The sequence below is a fragment of the Electrona antarctica genome (genome assembly GCF_951216825.1).
Source record: "Electrona antarctica genome assembly, chromosome: 18".
NCBI lineage: Eukaryota > Metazoa > Chordata > Actinopteri > Myctophiformes > Myctophidae > Electrona > Electrona antarctica.
Window position 1 is genome coordinate 35499550 of NC_136799.1, and position 20327 is coordinate 35519876.

At 45.4% G+C, this 20327-nt stretch overlaps 1 protein-coding gene across 4 annotated transcripts in view; it reads left to right on the forward strand.

Moving 5' to 3' along the window:
• The first annotated feature begins 10559 nt into the window (after positions 1 to 10559).
• Positions 10560 to 20327, forward strand: part of zfyve28 (zinc finger, FYVE domain containing 28) — a 33378-nt gene continuing 23610 nt past the window's right edge. For all 4 annotated transcript variants that reach the window (XR_013792338.1, XM_079528961.1, XM_079528962.1 and 1 more), the window contains exon 1: positions 10560 to 11040. Coding sequence is in view for 3 of the 4 variants with exons in the window: in XM_079528961.1 (XP_079385087.1) it covers positions 11005 to 11040 (36 nt within the window). In the remaining variant the exon portion in view is untranslated. The remainder of the gene's footprint in view (positions 11041 to 20327) is intronic.

Here is a 20327-nt window from a genome sequence, read left to right on the forward strand (position 1 = left end):
CCGAGGGGCTGGGTGACGGGTGAAAAGGGGGGGGGGGGGGAGGTTCGAGGGGTGAGGAAGACATGGATGATTTGGCGTTACAGGAGGGGGGAGGGGGTGAGGGGGAGGGATGATAGTGAAGACTAAGCCCCTGGGGGAGGTGAAGGAAGAGCCAGCTCGTTGCGAAGCTCTGTGGGGGGGGGAGGTGGTGGACGAAGGCCGGGTTCCAGGGGGGGTAGGATACCCTGGGTGTTTGGCATGGGGTCTGAGTAGCGGGCGTCCTGATCGTACGAGGACACGCCCCCAATCCGAGACCCCAAAAGGATAGATGAGATCGAGAATCGATCGTGGAGCATTTACTGGACCGGAGATCCGTGAGCGGCTCTGAGGTCCTGAACGCTCGTTCGGAAGTAAGCGTGGTACGCTTGAGATGACCAGCGCCCTAGGAGTTGGGCGGTGTGGTCAGTGATACCTTGTCTGGAGGCCGTGGAGGCGGCGCCGATCCGGAATGAGTGGCCGGGGAAGTCGGATGCTGAGTATCCGGCCTTGGTCGGGATCTGGCGGAGATGGTAGAGGAACCTGCGTCTGGTGGCTGAGGTTCCGGTATCTGTAGTAAACGGAGGATCGAGAGGAGAGGCGCGGGAAGAGCGCCTGCTATGTAGACTCGGATGGTGGATGGAAGCATGACCCGTGATGAATGGCAGTGGCTAGCTGCTTGAATTATGAAGTTATGGGTGACCGAAATCCGTGTGAGGCGTCTGAGGAGAGCCATGGGGGGGTAGTGAGGTGGAGTGACCTTTATTGATTATTTGGACAGTGGCTTGGTTGTCTGAGTGGATGAGGACTGGGCGGCTGGTCCAATCGTGACCCCAAAAAGAGGCCGCGACTATAACGGGGTACAATTCAAGACGGGATTTCGAGGAAGTTGGAGGTGAGGAGTGAAGTGCGGTCTAGTTTCTCTGGGGTAGTGAGGCTTGGAAGGTGGCTGAGTCTAGATTGGTGCCCAGGAATTCTATTTTTGTCAGAGGCCCCATGGTTTTTTAATTGGCGAGGGGGATGCCGAGCGCTGAGGAGGTAGCCTTGAGGCGTGTTAGGCTGCGAGCGGGGGGGGGGGGGGGGGGGCTGATGGCGAGGAATCATCCGGGAGGTGGACTAGGTGGGGGATGTGGTTGGTGATGGGGAGGAACCAGCATTGGCTATTTTGGGGGGGTTGTGGGGGCAGCTGGGCCGATTGTGTGCTCCGCCGCAATAGGAGCAAACGTGGAGCAATTTGCAATTGTTCATGCTGCAACCCATATCATTAAAATTATTGCAGAGCATGCGGGAGCCGATAAACATAATCTTGCGGCCCCGTTTGTCCAGGGCTTGGGAGGAAGAGGGGAAGGTGGTCGGGCCGGTGGGGCGGTTGGTTTTTTGCTTTTTTGCGGGGGATGGTTGGGAGTGCGGCGTGTGCGTGTGAGCTGGGGCGGATGAGGCGGGTCTGGGTGGTGGTTTGGTGGCTGAGAGGACGCACTCGGTGGTGGGGTGGGAGGGGCAACCGCAGATGGTGCAGGCGAGAGCTCTACTGCCGGCGAAGAGCCGGCAGTAGAGCTCTACGTCAGTGGGTTGAGGGCGAGTGCGTTTGAAGGCATCACGGCAGCGGCTGCGGAGGAGAGAGAAAAGGGGGGGGGGAGAGACATGGGGGAGGGGGGGGGAGGGAGGGGGAGGGAGGGGGGAAGGGTGCTCTGGGGCAGCTGGGCACCCAGAGGTGGGGGAGGTGCTAGCCAGCTCGGGTCGGTGGCCCTGGGAGCGTGGGGCTGGCTAGCGGCCTGGGGGACTGAGGGGGAGAAGGAGAGAGCTGGGGGGGGGGGGTGAGAGAAGTGTGCAGGGGGGTTGGATGACAGTGCAGCCTGCAAAGACGGGGATGTAAGCCTTCCGAGGAAGGCTTGGGAGGGGGGGGGGGGGGGTTGAAAGAGGGGAAAGAGGGGGGAGCAGGCACGGGGGGGTGAGAGGTATGCTGGGGGGGAGGTAAAGGTAGTCTGAACTGGGTGGCTGGAGGTCCGAGGCGGCTTTGGATAGACCGGCCTGGAGGTACAGGTGGGAGGTGTTGACCGGTGATGATGTGATAGGCAGTATTGTGAGTATCATCATTATTATTATTATTGCGGATGGTTTGCTCACCTAGAGAGTAATGGACGGGCAGCGCAGGGACCTCTCTCCTGGTGACGCGTCGTCTGGTGGAAGGACCCGGGATGACGTCATCGGGACGCGCCGCTGTTGTTGTTGCTGGTCGTGCTGGAGTGGAGCACTGGATTAGCAAAGTAAAAAGCTGGCCTTTGTTGGCCTTCCTACAATGAGGCTCGTTCCGCTCGAGGAGAGCCCTTCTGAGCCCGGCGATGGTCCACTCATTATATGGGCGGATGGTCGGCCTGGTTGGCGCGGCGGAGGAAGGTGGAGCCGAAGCGGCGGACGCTGTCAGGGACTCGAGACGAGGAGGGGGTGGAGGTGGGGGATCGATGTGAGACCGGCGTTGGTGAGGCGGAGGGAGAGGGGGGAAGACGCGGCGGCGAGAAGACGAGTACCGGGGGGGGCTTGGTTCCAGCCGGGTTGCCTCCGATGCCCTGAGGAAGCTGGGGGCGGACCGAAGCAGGACGCCGACAGGCAGGAACCTCTGGACGGGCGGCGCCGGCGTCTCGGGAAGGTCCTGGAAATCATCGTCGGAGTCGGGGGGATGGAGGTCGAGACTATCCATTGTGAGTAACGAATTGCTTTGCACGAGCGAGTCGTTAGTTGTGCTTGTATGGTACGAGTTGTACGAGATACAGTGCACGAGTGACAAGTGGAACAGGCTGGCATATATACTCTTCCCTTTAATGGAGCGAGGGTGGTGATAGGGCAGAGCGCCAGACAGTTGCCATGGCAGCAGGGCCTCGGTGAGTGGCGAGGGTGGAGCTGGCATCGGTAGTCATGGCAGGTAAGTGGTGGAGTTGATTGTAGCTGTGGGGAAGGAGGTAGCTAGATACCTGAGGCTAGGAATAGAATTAGCATGGCATGGTGGCAGGGGAGGTCACCGATCTTAGCTTGTAGGCATGGCCTTCCTCCTGAACCTACGTTGTACCAACTCCATAAACGGGGTTTCGCATCTGAACCAGAGGGAGGTGGGGTCAGTGCTTAAGGACACCACCCACTGTAACACACTGTAAGCAATGCATATACAAATTGTGCAATGAGCAATGTGATTGTGATGTCCACATCAAATAAATGAACATAACACATACCACGATATGACCTTGACTAATTCTTAGGTTATAAGGTATCACCTAAAAAGGTGATAACTTATCACCTAAACCTGGAGTATGTTTAGATCTCCATATATGAAGCTGACCTGTTCTGACATTCCATATGTTGATCCTTCCCCACCCGTCCTTCCTGTTCTGACATTCCATATGTTGATCTGACCTCATCAAACCCTGTACAGTCAAGACACGCTCCATATATGGCCAGTACAGAATTCATTCCATATGTTGATCTGACTCCCCATGCCAAAGCGCCAGCACTCGCCCAGCAGTCTGCCATGTGCCCAGGCGAGGTCGCTTCTCGCCCTCAGGGCGTCTTACTGGTTATTATACTTCTACGTGCACTCTTCTCTGCAACCACAGTGTCTGTGTCCAGGCAGGGCATTGCCCAGGGTCATGAGGATGTCCTTTTATGAATTTCAGTGTTGAAAATGCATGTTCACAACATACCTGTCTGATGGACAGCATGAGCAGAAACTTGTATGCAAGGACAATTAAATTACATGGTATGTTATCTATTAGCAAGCTGAACCACCTGAGGTTCTGGTAGCAGCAGTGGACAATCTTTGCAGAAAGTGCAGCTTTTGTTCATTATTTCAACTTCATCCTCTTCTTCACCAGATCCATCCTCCACTGGCACTGCCCTGGGCTGGACATGTACTGCACTCATCCAGTCGCAGTGATGACGTTTTCTGTCTCGCACTGTCCAGCTAAACGTTTCTGCTCCCAATAGAAGTGTTCCACCGTTACCGTTGATTCACTAGGAGCCATCTCACCAGACTTTTTTTTGGTCTTTTTTCTGTCTTCTCCTTTTCTATGGCAGTGTGGCCTTATTGTCTCCACCAGGCCGAAGGCATGGGGAGAGAGTATGTTTTGCACTCCGTCCGTCCGTCCGTGTGTCCGTGTGTGTGTGTGTGTGTGTCCGTGTGTGTGTCCGTCCGTCCTTCCGTCTGTGAACAGCTAATCTCCGGCACCGTTAACCCGGTCGATGCCAAATTTTGCACACACACTCCCTGGATGCCAACGATGAACCTCTGCCCCAAAATTTCCAGAACGGCCTGTTATAGCGCCACCAGGAGGCCGCTTTGTGCAAAACAAGTTTTTGGACAGTACACCTACAGATTTTGTCCAAACATCACGCAAATTGGTACACATTCTCTCTAGAGCCATTCAACGAAACGGGTCTTTCAGATTTCTCAGACTCCATCCTGATTGGCTAAGATTGGCTTCCAAAGTTCGCAGGAGTGCTCAGTTTCAAACAAAATGCTGCAAATCATGAACACATTGTGTGATTTCCGTGAAATTGTGCACGCACATTCCCACTAGGCCGAGGAAGAAATGCCACATAAACATTTTCAACTCAGCCTCATGGTGGCGCTATAACTGGCCGAAAAGTGTTTTTACCTCTAACTGCACGTATCTATGGATAACTTTGTATGCCAACTCCCTAGAGGCCAAGGAAAAACCTTTGCCTGGAATTTTTCACATCTACTCTTTATAGCGCCACCAGGAGGCCGACCTATGTAAAACACATTTTCTAATATTACCCCTTCAGATTTTATCCAAATCTCACGCAAATCGGTACACATGCTCTTCATAGTCATGTGATCAAGACGGGTTTGTTTGATTTCTCATAATCCACCCTCATTGGCTACGATTGGCTTCTAAACTTTTCAGGAGTAGCCCGCTTTGTACCCGTTTTGTACAAATCACCACAACTACTCAACGCAGCGTCCGATTGTGGTGAAACTGTGCATGCATATTCCCACTAGGCTTTGGAAGAAATGCCACTTGACAGTTTTCAAATCAGCCTCATGGTGGTGCTACAACAGGCCAAGCCGCGTCACACACTCACATGTTTATATTGCTCCTAAACATTTTGCCAAACATCACACACACACACTCCTATCCTCCTGGTGGAGACCTGTGCCCAGAAGGGCACTTTTTCTAGTTTGCTGCTCTTTTCTGCCTCTATGGTGTGTGAAAAATTCCATCAGCATTCCCTCTGAAGAACCGTGCGTGCGTTGGTGTGTTTGCCTGTCTGTATAGTCCAATTCTTCAGCCAGGCCAATAACTGATGATGTCTGGTTGGTTGGACCTTTTTCATCTCAGTGTTTACCGTCACTCACAAAATTATGCACTTATTGTTTTAAACATTATTTTCTTTGCTGTACAATTACAATTTAGGCACGCTCTTAATCCAGAGCGATTTACATTAAGCAAGAACAAAAAGCATGGCAATACATCACATACATAAAAAGTATACATATATACTATAAAGTGCTATGACTACATAAAATGCAATTCTAGTGCTGTCTATGTAACATGCTATAAGTCTACATAAAGTGCTTATCTAAGCGGCTAGGGCAAGTGCTACGGGCCATGATGGAGTCTGAAAAGGTGGGTTTTCAGACTACGGCGGAGTCCCAGTCCCAAGATTGGGAGTGAGGCTGCAGTTCTGATTTGTAATGGGAAGTGCATTCCATAGTTTTGGAGCCAGAAGGGAGAAGAGTTTGGGAGTTTGGTCGGTGAGGTAGGAGGAGAACCACTTTAGTGCCGTCCCACCGATGCCCACTGTATTTTGATAGCGACGGTGAGATAGAAACAGGAAAAGAGGACAGAGAGCAGGGCAGTGACGGAACAAATAGTACGGCCAGCCCAGAGTGTTGAACCTGGGCATGTTGAAGAAGGTATTTTATGCACATGTGGTAAGCGCCTAGGTGCCCTGCCCCTAACCAATTTGGCTATAAGGTCACTCCAAGATTATATTTTCTACAGGTTTTCAACCATTTTCATTTCATGGTCCACTATTTATTCAGTATTTGAGCCACGGACCACCATTTGATGAGGTTTGGCCTCTCAGACCCAAGACTTTGAATATTTGGTTGTCGCTGGATAAGATAAATTTCACTTTGACATTTAGCATTTTAAGTAATTTCAAATTCAAACATGGCTTTGCTCTCCCGTCACATGCTAAAGATTAGGCCCAGCCCAGACATGGGACTGAGATAAAGCCCAGAGCGAGTCAACTCAGGTCTGAATGTCTCTGACCTAGCCTGACTCACTGTAATGACATCTCTTTACTATTCTGACATACTCATTCTCTGTCATTACTCATTATGTAATTGTCTCCACCAGGCCGAAGGCATGGGGAGAGAGTATGTTTTGCACTCCGTCCGTCCGTCCGTGTGTCCGTCCGTCCGTCCGTCCGTCCGTCCGTGTGTCCGTCCGTGTGTCCGTCTGTGAACAGCTAATCTCACATTTTTTACCTAAAACTGCACCGATCTGCGTGAAACGTTGCATGCACACTCCCTAGAGGCCAAGTGATTTTCTATACCAATAGGAATTCTCTTCAAAACTGATCTTCATAACTCGTTTGCTGTAATTTGCCTCCGAAATCATAGAGAGGAGCCTATTTTAACAAAGAACGCCATATATCATGGCCAATTAACCCCAAACCTGAATCGCACTCGGCCTCCAAAGTGAACCTTCAAAACCACTTTAGCTGTCCGCTCTAACTGCTCATTTGGACAGAGATGGAGGCCGATTACATTCCCACCCCGATGTGTGTTCTCAGTCATGACTCTGGCCTCATGCACGCACATGCATGCAAGCACACACATGTGTGCACGCACGCAAACACACGCACACACACACACACGCACACTATAGCTTACTCGCGCACGCACGCACGCACGCACGCACGCACGCACGCACGCACGCACGCACGCACGCACGCACGCACACACACACACACACACACACACACACACAGTATGTTTTAATGGAATAACAGAGTGGAATTTCCAATCCGTCTTGAATCACTAAAATGATTGGTATAATTTGCACAGTTTCTATTGTTAACACACTTACATATTTAAATGCAACAGCAGCTATCACAATACAGCTGTGTGGCCAGATGGAGAACTGACACTTTAACCTCTTTCAATCTGGCATTCCTATTTTTGGCATGTCATTATTATTATGGTTAAATTGTAAATTTCAAATGTCTTGATATTTAAAGCTGCATGCAATTCACAATACTTTTTTTTGTATGTGTGGGTGAAAAAACATGATTTTGACCAATGGGTATGGTACGATCTATGACTATAACTAATACTAGAGTGGTGGTTATATATAGTTGGTCTACCTGCTCTTCTATTGAATCATTTACTGTAGATCCTGTCGGGTAGGACTGCTACTGTTTGACAGGAGGTATTGCCGCTCAAATCCAAATCCATCCTCTGCTCAAACCAGCTGCCCCTTACTGTATATACTGTACCTCAACAGTTGAACATGTTAGAGCTCAAATTCTAAAGTATCAAAAGTAGCAGATCTACATGCGCTTTTGATGATTTTTGTGTGATGCTGTAGCAGTGTTGTTTTTGGCAGCAAATTTATATTTTAGTTTTAGTCATAGTCTCTTGAAACGTTTTCATTTAGTTTCACTCACATTTTACCTGGAATGTTTTAGTGTTTAGTCTAGTTTTAGTCGACTAAATATATCATAAGATGAAATCTACTAAATAAGTCGACTAAATCTACATGTGATTTAGTCGACTAAAATGTGTTTTGGCGGGCCTTGATGGGGGCTGTATTGTCAAGCCGCCTCACAGTACACAAACATGAGATAGGCTCTTGCCTCCACTCCGCCACCCACCCCCAACACCACCTGTCTAATAAATAAAAGAATAACACGATGACACGTATATCATGTAAAAACTTTTCACCACCACATGCAGCGAAACATGACAGGCGTCAGTCAGCAGCACTCACACCAACTCAGCACCCCGCTGTGTCCGGTCAGTGTCCAGGAAGGAATATCAAGCTGTTTATGTGTCCGGTCGGTGTCCAGGAAAGAATATCAAGCTGTTTATGGGTAAGTAACCTTAGAGTCATATATCCAACCATTTGTTCTGTTGCTTGGGTCAGGGGAGCAGCTTTAATGGCATTGCCCCCACCCCTCCAGCGGTGACACGCTGCACTGTGAATGGATAGATTCCTGATTAGATTTACCTTTTCCTTAATGGGCCGATGTCAGCCACCTGCCCTTGGGGGCACAATTCTAGATCCACCACGTGATGTGACTGTTGTGACAACATCCACCCTGCTGAAGCCCATGCTGTGTTTACTGTGTCACTCATGTACACATACAGCATAAAAGAATCCTATAATAAAAAAGGAGCGGGCCCAGAATAGAGCCCTGAGGGACGCCGGTCGGGTCAACCAGGCTTCACAACCTGGTTTGGAACAAAGGGGGTTCCATCGCGCCACAAGCCAAATTCAGGCTGGTAAGAGTGATGTCAATCAGGCCATCGACTCCCCCCCACGAGAGTAATGACTGCAGCTGTCCGTTTCGAACAAAATGCCACAAATCACAAACACAGTGTGCAAATTTCCGTGAAATTATACACGCACATTTCCACTAGGCTGAGGACGACATGACACAATTTATTTTCCAAACCAGCCTCATGGTGGCGCTATAACAGGGCAATTCCTGTTTTTACCTATAACTGCATCGATCTGTGTACAACTTTCTATGCGCACTCCCTAGAGGCCATGGAAAAACATTTTCCCTGCATCCCTCCACATCTGCCGGTTATAGCGCCACCATGAGGCCGATTTCTGCAAAACACATTGTTTATATTAGTCACAGATTTCATCCAAATCTCATGCAAATCGGTATACATGATCTCTGTAGTCATGTGATCAAGACGAGTCTGTTTGATTTTTCAGATTCTACACTGATTGGCTAAGATTGCCTTCCAAAGTCTTCAGGAGTGGCCCGTTTTGTACAAAATGCTGCACATGTCCTGCTCATCCAGAATTCTATCCTCAGAGATGCTATGAGTGATCTGGCTCTGCATTTCCTCAACAAAATGAAGAAAATTGTTGCAAAAAACAAACAAACATGTTTATATCACATTTTGCCAAACATCACACTCCTATCCTCCTGGTGGAGACCTGTGCCCAGAAGGGCACTTTTTCTAGTTTGACCGCTGAAATAGGCCTGATGCCCATTCAGGATATCATCATATTTTCCCAGGAGAAGAAGAATGAGCTCTATGAAGTTTCCATAATCTATACAGCTGTCTTCAAGAGTATTATGCTGCCTTATTCTCTGTCTGCTTGTAGCTATATGCCACCTCTTGCCATATAACTACATCCATCACTATAGGCCTACGCTCCAGAACCTGGCATCTCTTTTGTACCTGCTCTCTGTGAGCAGGCTGCCTGCCACCCAGTACATTTTATATTGGCTTTGGAACCTGTAAGAAATACGCTTCTGTACAATTCCTATGTGCCATCATCTGCCATGCTCTGCCCATGCTCCTCTGCATGCTGCTGCACATGCCTCAAATGTGTCATTTCACTAATAAATATACTGCTGTCAGTGGACTTTGCAAAGGCCATACAAACAAAGAAAAACAATGCATGGCGTTCTTCATTGTATGTCAGCCATTTTCTACTGGTGCCATCTTTGCAGCAGAACTTTCTGCACCGCTGGGTCCTTTTGTTGAATTTAAAAACAGCTGAATGATGCCTATAGGTTGGGACGGGTGAAATAATTTATAGCTGGTGGGGACTCTGGGGAGATCATCTCCACTGGGGAGGATGTAGCCTACTGGGCCTATCACAAACCTAGACATGAGAGTATAGTAGAGGAATATAATTATTATTATGAATGGTATAAGTATAACCATTATAATTATTACATGCAAAAATGCATGCCTTGCCTTATTGGCATGAGAAAATGTAAGTTTGCATTTCTTAAGCATGTGTCATAAGAAAACGATAAAAAATTAAGAAATGTATGTACAAAAAGGGAATACTAGATTTCAAAACCACAAATAGGCCTATAGATTTATACAGTGTATATGTATAGGCCTACGTACACATGCACGCACACACGCACGCACACACACACTTGCACACACACGCACGCACACACACTAGCCTTTTTCAAAAGTGTAGCAGGCCAGACTCCAATACTGTCCCTTTGGTATTTTTTATTTTTTTATTATTGTATTATAGGCCTGCCACCTATACACGTCTTCTTTATCTGGACTATCTCTACGGACCTACGGTATAATTGCCAGCTTTTGTGACCTACTTTTTTGTTTTTGGACCTTATTTCATCTCTACTATATGTTGAAAATTACAAACTACAGTTTAAAAAAAGAAATCCTTTGTTGGTGGTTGCTCGCCACAACAACATTATTATGACGTAGCGTGTAGTGACGTGGTGTTTCTGTAAAAGTGGGAGGTGAATGTTGTCAACGTGACGGTCATCAGAGACAGATATCCTAGCCTAGAGAGCAGAGCAGAGCCGAGCAGAACGGAGCGGAGCGAGCGAGCGAGCCGAGACTGTAGAGCAGAATAGCAGACTGACTCAGAGCGGAGCAGCAGAGCCACTGCCAGCCCAGAGAGAAGCGTCCGTGCTCGGCGTGTGCCACATCGTCAGTGAGGGGGACTTGGAAAGAAAGTGCCCGGGCTGGCTGGGGGAGACAGACAAGCAGTCAGATATCCTCGGATTCAGTGAAGATGGAAATAAAACGTTATAAACATTTTTATTATTATTATTATTTAATTATTGTTTTTTTTTATACCAGTGATACCGTTTTTGGACAACGTTTTTAGTATCCACCAACAGCAGCAACGCTAGTTAGCTTAGCAGTGTATTGCTGCTAAACACAGTACAGGTAGAAGAGGAGGGGTTGCTGTGACAAAGGAAGGTGGCGAGGTAACGATGAATCGCTTTCGAAAGTGGCTGTACAAGCCCAAGGTAAGTTACCGTATGCTGAATGCTGCTGTTTCATAGTTCCAAGTCAGCGCCGGCCTCAGTCATTTTTAATGCACAGTTGATGTATTAAAAACAATCTTTTGAGAGACAGCTAGCAAACCAGTCGAGTCGATATAATTTGCTGTGATCATTGTAGCTTGCAGACAAGACATACACTACCACATTATGCACTACCATAGCAAATGTGTATGGATGGTCATTTGCTAATGCTGGCTAAGATTGCTGATGCTGTTCAGAAAATAACTAATTTTTATTTATTTTTTATTTATGGCAACAATGCAGTGATTTGGCAGGATTAACTAATTTGCTGTCTGTTAAATCTAGAGGGGAGACTATCATCATCATTTGCAAATGGTGTTTAAGTTATGGCAATAAGTAGCCGCAACCAGTCTTCTTCATGGAATGGCTTGACTTACATTATGTAAATGATAGACAATAATGATAATTTAAAATATATTAAAAAGGCAATGATAATTTATGAATGGAAAATATAGAGCAAACTAATTCATCATGACAAAGCTTATGAATGTGACTGCACTGCACACAAAGGTCAGAGGTATTAGCCAGCATGTTTTATGGTGTTTACAAGTTGTAATGTGGATGTGCTCTGATTCTTTATCGAAACATGCCTGACAATACAGAATACTTAATTAGGGCTTGTTCTCTTTGTTCGTTAAATGATCAATTTCCCATGTTCTTGACACAAGCGTTTTTATTTGTTTTTTTATGAGTCAGTGTGAAGGTGCTTCCTTAGGTAAACCTAGTTTTAAAAGAAAGAACTGTGGGCATATGGTTTATTATTTTCAACATAGTCATTCCGCCAGACAGATTTTGGATAGAGAGCTATTGGTGGTATTGCCATCATCAATAGCTGTGGTTCAGGAGGTAGAGCAGGTCGTCCAATGATCCGTGGGTCGGCGGTTCGAATCGAGGCTCCTCCTGTCCACATGTCGAAGTGTCCTTGGGCAAGACACTGAACCCTACCTTGCTTGTGGTTGCCACCATTGGTGTGTGAATGTGGGAAGTGAGGACGCTGGCATTGACTGTTCGCCGCTTCACCTCTCAATGTATGAATGAATGGACCATTGTAAAGCGCTTTGAGTAAGCATGTAGTGCATAGAAAAGTGCTATAAAGATGCAATCCATTATTAATATTATCATTTCCGTATTGGCTACCGGTGTATATATAACTGTAAAGAACAGTAGAATAAAGTTATTTATACAGTTTTTAATGGTGAGGTGGTAAGAATGATTGAGAACAGGATCTGCCTCCAGGTTGGCTTACAAATATGCCACGGTCTGGATGTATACCTTTCTAACAATGTTATTACTTAATTATTATTGTAGTCTACTTTAAAACATCCCAATATCTACAAAGCTCCCTACAATCTGCATCACCACAGGCAGTGTTTTGTTTTGGAAAAATATAACTTTTCTTTCAGACAGACATTTTTGTGCTGTCCCCTAATAACAAAAGGCTGTCAGTTCTTTTTCCACATATCAATTTATGATATCTCTATTATATCAAAGCAAGAACAGGGTGGCTATATCTTCCAAAAATATTTATTTCCCAAGTGTATATGAAAGCTGTGTTCACATTTATCCCCTATTCATATAATGCAGCTGTAACATGTAAATGATTAGAAGTCACTTGCAGTCAGTTGTGGACAGCTTGTGGATGACAGTAACTTGAGGTTTGACTCACAGCAGTGATGTCAATGACGGATAAAATGAAACCCCCATGAATATAGACAATGGCCTTGCCATTTACCACATGATACAAACACTCTTGCGTCATCATGCTTTTCACTGTTTAACTATGTTTGCTGTTACAGCATTTTTGTTGTCCATTGTTAGGGTTAAACACTAAGTGCTAAGGTAACTCTTGTGACCCACAAGAGTGTTGTCATATTCAATGGAAGACCACTGCCTTTCAAGTGTTGAGCTATTACGTCAGTATTTTTTCTGCCAAATCACTACCTTGGTAAGAATGAACACTATTAAATTTAAGCCTTTGGGTTTTAAATCATCAATTACTATACCACTATAATTTTATATTCTAGTGGTATTGTAGGTTATGTTTTTGCTCAGGTGGCCAACATGTGGCCAATCGTACAGTATTGTGACATTTATTGTTCAACACTGCATAGCACTGTCATTTTGCATCAACTAAGTCGTTTATTATTGAACTATGTTCTCCTAGAGATAGAAAAGTGTTGAATCAGCATGTTCCCCTTGACTGGAGCAAGGCTATTGATATTTCCAGAGCTTCTCTTTAACTCCCTAGATAAGTCACTGAGGAGGATTTTTCTCTCCGACTGCAACACAATCCCTTCCCAGTGCTCTGAAGAATTCAGTGCAACATGGAGGGACATAATGTACCTGTCTCTTCTGTCTGACTCCAGTAACTATGAAATCTCCTCCTGGAAAAAAATTGTTAGAGCTACCTTGTTTATTGGAGGGACTCAACTCAAGACATACTGTAGTGTAGGGCAATGGTTGTCTGACCCACATTTTGTACACACCTCTGTAAGTTCAGAGTTTTAAGATTCCTTGCAGGCACTTTAAACTGGTTAAGCTGGTTTCTTTCATCTGAGTACTAGACTTATCCCTCCCGAACAGCTGTTTGGGGGAACCCATATGTTTTAATTTAAGTTTGAACCAAGCTATGGTAGGCTATGAATGATCTGCCCCTTTTGCAGTTGTTTTGAAGCCTTTGATGGAAGAAGCTAAAACAATGGGTGCACACAGTGTGTTCAGAAATGCACACAAGTCTGCTAGACATGGACAAAGATGAGACCTGGCTCAGGTTTCCAAGCCACCAAAATGGCCACTATCTCTTCACCTTTAATTTATCAGAGGAAGACTTGCAGAGTGAGTGATAGAGAGATATGTCAGGAGGCTAAACCTTTACATTTCCTCTGTAGCCTTTGCTCCTTTCTTGGCATTACTCTATCAGGCATTCAGGGACTGACCTTCAGCGCCAGACCACCTCATCTGTCAGTGTGACAGGCCCACAACCAGCACCAGGCTGGGGCACTCACCTCCGTCTGTTGATGCTACTAATTTCCCTTCTGTTTCCCCTTATCCTCTTCACCAGGCAAACATATTACCCAGTAAATTCCTCAGTGTCCATTTAACTATGTGTAAAGAAGTATTGATACATTTTATTTTTCACACTCTGAGTTACATTGACACACACTTTTACTGTGTATAACACCCTTTTTTGTTAAATAATTTTCACTCTGCCTCGGCTAGATATCCATTGTCTTAAGTGTAGGTGTCATACTCATAGCACACAGTTTTAGGTGCACACAGCAAAATCCCAATGTTAATCCAACTCTGCTAAGTGCAGGTCGTTGGATAACAGTATTAATAAGGATTTACCATGTGGGTATGTTGATGTTCGTTGTTGTCTTTTAAAATGCATACTGTACTTCTCACCTCTCATTTTTGCTATGCTGTCCACTTGTCACTGATCACCAAGCCCAGGCCTGGTTTGTTTGTGATTATTGCTCAAATGCAAGTGGAAGAAGCGAGAGAACAGCCAAAGTAATTAGGGACTTGTCTTCTCAGAGTGGTTTCTGCACAGTTGGCATAGAGCGGAGGGGAAACGGGTGGAACGCCAAACTGCTGAGCGCCGGCCAACGTGCCTGCATATGTAGCCTGGTTTCAGGAGCTCTTTATGGATGTCTCCATTCTGCTTACCCAACAGCCGTGCGGTAATTGATTTGGTGTCAGCTGCTTGGATTTAGAGAGCTGACCCCTGGTGCAGATCTAGACAGGCCAGGCAATTGAAGGCGTTTTTAAATTCATTGCAGGATTGGGAAGCTCCCCCCAGGTGTTGGGGAGACCATGATTCAAGCGGAGTAGCTGTGGAAGACGGTTGTATTGATTTACCATGTGTTGTATCTTTATTGATAATAATTGGTGACCTCCATGATCACAATACTTTACTTATTGCTCCTTTCAATATTGGTCGTCTGGAAGGCATGCAGTCAAGGTACATGTGTTTTGATCATACAGGTCTTGATTGCATTTGGAAGAGGCTGTATGAAACCTTCAGCACAGCAACACCATCTGTACTCTTTACTCTGTGGTCCTTCAGGAGGTTCCAGGGGGTCCCCAGTAAAATTAGGCACTGTTACTGTAAACCACGTAGCCCTATTTTAGCGAAAATAGCGATTGATGTGCTATTTTTGCTTTTTATACATTTTTGGGTTAATGCTACTAATTTCCCTTCTGTTTCCCCTTATCCTCTTCACCAGGCAAACATATTACCCAGTAAATTCCTCAGTGTCCATTTAACTATGTGTAAAGAATTATTGATCAATTTTATTTTTCACACTCTGAGTTACATTGACACACACTTTTCCTGTGTATAACACCCTTTTTTGTTAAATAATTTTCACTCTGCCTCGGCTAGATATCCATTGTCTTAAGTGTAGGTGTCATACTCGTAGCACACAGTTAATGCGTCTGACCAACGCGCCGTCGGAATAATTCGCCGTCGGAAAGAAAAGGAGGAAAGGAGTACTAGCCTAGGAGAACAGTAGGCCTGTATTTGGGATATGTTCTTGGCCCTGGTTACAGCTGGCAGGAGCTAAAATGAAAGGACATTTCTCGGTAGCAGCTTTCACACAGTGGTTTGAGTTCTTTTGTTTCTTCTGACTAGATTCACAGTGAGAGGGACACAGCACATTGGTTGGCTCCTTAAAGGGGCATTCCACTCATTTTCAACATTTTACTATGTCATTAATATACCATAGAGCTGAAATAATAAAACATTAACATGGTGAAACACATCTTGATGACATCATCAAGATGTGTTTCACCATGTTAATGATTTTTTTTCAGACCTCTAGTTCTAGGAAACACAGCATGGGGGGACTTTTTTATTATTTCCACACAACAGCTCTATGGTATATTAATGACATAGTAAAATGTTGAAAATGAGTGGAATGCCCCTTTAAGGTAGCTTTGCCAAATTGTGACACATTGGAGTAATTTAGCAAGCAGATTTAGCTTAATTGGGTGACAGATAATAGTGATACTATAGATAGTGATACTCCAGAGCTGGGCAATAGGCCTATTATCCAAATAATATTGATGTTGTTATATGAGACTAGTCATCATCTGGGATTTTGGTGTTCGTAATATTGTGATATAGCTTGTAAGAGCAGTGCACCAAGTCAAATTCATATACAACATTACTGGCCAATAAACAGACACAGATTATGATCACAAATGTTGTCTCTACCTGGTCTTAATAGATATCGTTCTATAAATAATGCAAAGCTCTGCTTGCGTGTGAGTGTCACGTCTGTATCTCGAGAATCAAAAGAAGATCCGTGGTATGCGGTGCTTGGCGTGAAGTTGGTCAGATCAGCCATTCTGGACAACTACCTATCTGACCGATATGCCCAATTGCCCATATATACTGCTATAGGATCATATGGAGATGATAGATCTGGTCCAGAACAGATCTGACCGATATCCCCTTATATGGGCATAAAAGGGAGTCAAGGGACACGGACAGACAGATACAGACATCTCCATATAGCTCTGTAAAAACAGTTGAGTTGTGGATGTGGGCTTCATGTATCATCAATATCTTCAAGGAACTTGAAAAACATAAAATGCTGTAAATCGGAGGAATTACTCTTTTTTTTTTTAAAGATATTTTTGGGAGCTTTACCTTTTATTGATAGATTTACAGTAGGTTGACAGGAAACGGGGAGAGAAGACACGCAGCAAAGGTCGTCGGGATCGGGACTCGAACCTGCAACATGCTGGATTACCAGCCTAGGTGCCTGGACCGTTAGGCCGGCCCAGGCCTGAGGAATTACTCTTTGGTGGGAAGTTGAACCATGGCAGAAAGCACCACAATCTGCTCTGCACTGCAGCTGGTGTAGATAAAGACAGTTTTGTGTCTGTTGACCTGTTTGCGTACGTACACACATTTGCAGTCTCCTGGCTCATGACTGTCATTATGTCTGATTTGGGACAGCCTGTGTAGCGGCTGCCCTCAGTTGCTCTCCATAACAATGACCTGTATGTGGACAGAGTACACAGGCTAACTGTGAGCCATGAGTCGTGCTCCGCAACAGTAAAGAGGGGTTGTAGTGCATAACCGCAGGGAGAGATCATTACTTTGCATAATTATGCCTATTTGTTTCATTCGCATTTTGCTGACTAAAAACAAACAGATTTGTGCCAGGTTTCTTGTTTTTGACTCTTTTTTTAAAACTTTTCTGTTTTTCAGTAGGCAGTGTTATTGTTAAAGTGCAAAAGGGATCATTTAGTCATTTTAGTGTGTCTTCTCTGTTCTTGTAACTGTGTTTTTTTGTCGAATTCAAAATTTGCATCGCATCTGGGGTCACTACTGAACTAGCAGCCAACTCTAGATTGTATAACAGGATTTATTTCTTGCATAATAATGTCCTGTTGGTCACGGGTGCTAAAAAGGAGCGAGATGGCCTGGCCTCAAATGGTGCAGTAGTATCAGGGGACCAGAGACCCCGAATCCTCTTAGCATCCTCCACATTGCCTTGTCCAGGCCTGCTGCACCATGTGCCAGGCACATGCACAGTTCATCACACAGATCAAAAAACATTATAGCAGTCCTCTAGAGTCGAGACAAACGCACACAGATTATTACACTATCATTCCAAATGGGCGGCGCGCTGTCAGTCCTACAGTATATGTGGCATGCGCCTGGACCACTTGGCTTGCGGGCGCCCCGAGAGTAATATAATTCTTTGGTATTATTATGCCCTCTAGAATGGGGTCTGCAGTTGAGTTAAATGGAACCGAGCAGATTCAACCACCCACCTCTAAAGAATAAACCATATCAGCGGAAACATTCTTCACGGGACTCTGTGATAAGTTCAATAAAGTGCTTGCATTATGCAGTAGGTCCATTGAAAACTCTGGGCTTGCTAAAATGTGACTGAGATGAGTTTAAGAGGATTGGAGTTACGTGCTTGAAAGGCTACTGACAAGAACTCTGTAGTCAGCCACCACAGGCCAAATGTCTTACAATGCAATACTAGTGAAAGAAGTTCCAGATGTAGGCCAAATATTTAAGGAATGACTCAGCACGACTGAAATGTCTTCAGAGTAATACTGTACATATAGAGGGATTCTGCCGTATATGTAATGGAGGTTCAATATCTAGAGTTCGGGCCACTACTCAGCCCTTATACCTATGCCGCACAGTCAATCCGACCAATATGCCAACACACAGACGTAAAGAGTGTTCAATAGCACTGATTTATTTAAACAAAATCAAAAACCTCAAAAGTAGATTTGGGTGGTTTCCTCCCAACAGCAACGCGCGCGTGTGTGTGTGTGTAGGGGGGCTAAACATATTTTTTTGTTTTTATCCCACGATTTTGTAACTCATTTTTTCACCCAGTGTCAATTATCTAATGTAATCCTGGGCGCTACACTTCCTCTGCCAACCTGGGGGGGCATTGGACTGACCTCATGCTTCCTTCTATGCATGAGGAGTCCAAGCAGCTTCTTTTCACCTGACAGGGGGGAGTTTCCCCGGCCGGACGTAGCGCGTGGAAGGAACACGGTATTCCGAATTTCCGACCAGTTCCTTTCCCCTCCATCAGGCCTAAACTTGATATGATTGTTCAAGGAGGTGTTTATGACTAATCTAGTACTACTATGGTAGAAGTTTCTGTGTTTGCAGTCCAAACCTTTGGTTTGTGCTTGAAAGGGCGTTTCTGCTGATTCTTGAATAAGAAATAAGGTCCTGAAGTATATAATACCTCTACTCATTTTGCCAGCAACTGACTGGCTGAAGCAGAGTGAACTCCTGCAGACAGTGACGCGTGCACAGTCACACACACACACACACACACACACACACACACACACACACACACACACGCACGCACGCACGCGTGCGCGCCTGTGCTTCTGGGAGAGCTATTGTTGGCAGGCAGCCAGAAAGCAGTGAAATGAGTCTGGAATAGACTAAAGAGGGCAGAGGCAAGGTTTCTCATAAAGTCCCCTAAGTGGGCTCAATGTGTCGGCATCAACACTATGGATGTTCATGTGGCATTAGCCAGTTGCCCCCCCCCCTCCCTTCATTGTCTGAATTGGATTGAAGCCCAACATTAATACCAGTATCAATACAAGCTCCTGGACCAGCTCAAGGAGAATGCTTTCCCAAGACAATGAGGATGAGTAAGGTGATAACACACACAGGCAAGATGATCCCAACACTTTTTCAATGACAACCGCATTCCGCATGCCTGAATCAGAGTCACCGCATTGGCATTCATTTATTCTGAAGGAAATTGTCAGTGCTGTTTCGCCAAGTCATTGTCATAGTCAATGATTGTGACTGAGGGGGGGTTTAAGAGCACTTCTCACTGAAGGTGAGGTTATGAGAGCGTAATGGTCCGAAATGACAGGTCTCCAACCACAGTGGTTAACATTTTTGAGTAAGCTCAAAGAGAGGACTTCAGCGACAACTGACAGCAGTAGTGGTTACGCGTCAGTGCCGGGCCACAGGGGACTGGCACTGAATGTGCTGAATCATTTTGCAGGGTGGTGGTTGTTCCTCAGGTCATGATGACGTAAATTGCGAGTTTGGGAGTCAAATCCATCCCAGATGTTATTGTTTGCAGTTTGCGCTCTTAACTGTCCTCAAACAAATATAGTGGTGTGATAAAAAAGTGAAAACATCTTAAAGGGCCCTCTTACTACTGTGTGCAGTCAGGAATAAAGACTTGATTGATTATTGGATTTCTTTTTAATATCTTTTTGCTGTCTCACTTGAGATTATACATTTCCAGATGCAGCGAGATCATTGTTAAGTTGAGACGAATTTAGTACACTAGTAGTAACAATATTTTGTATTTAAACCATTATTTATCATTATCTTGTATCCAATTCAGATACAAGATCTCTTTTACAGGGGAGCGGCGGAGCCCTTTCCACTCCATGGTAGCAGCAGTACAAAGTTACAACATACGACAAAGCTAGCTTTACATGAAAAGCACAATATTAAAAATGAAGTGTAACAAATATCATAAAGCAACAACATGAATATAATAATACTTGTGCTCAATCGATCATCCCAATCTCATGACTAAACAGTTGTTGAAGACCAGCACATTGACACGGAACGGCAGAAGGTCCATCGCACAGACGGACACACTAAAACCTGGGAGCTGACCAGTACAACCTGTCTTATACTGTTGGCCACTAAGCAGCTCCACTGGAGCAGTTGGGGTTTCAGTGCC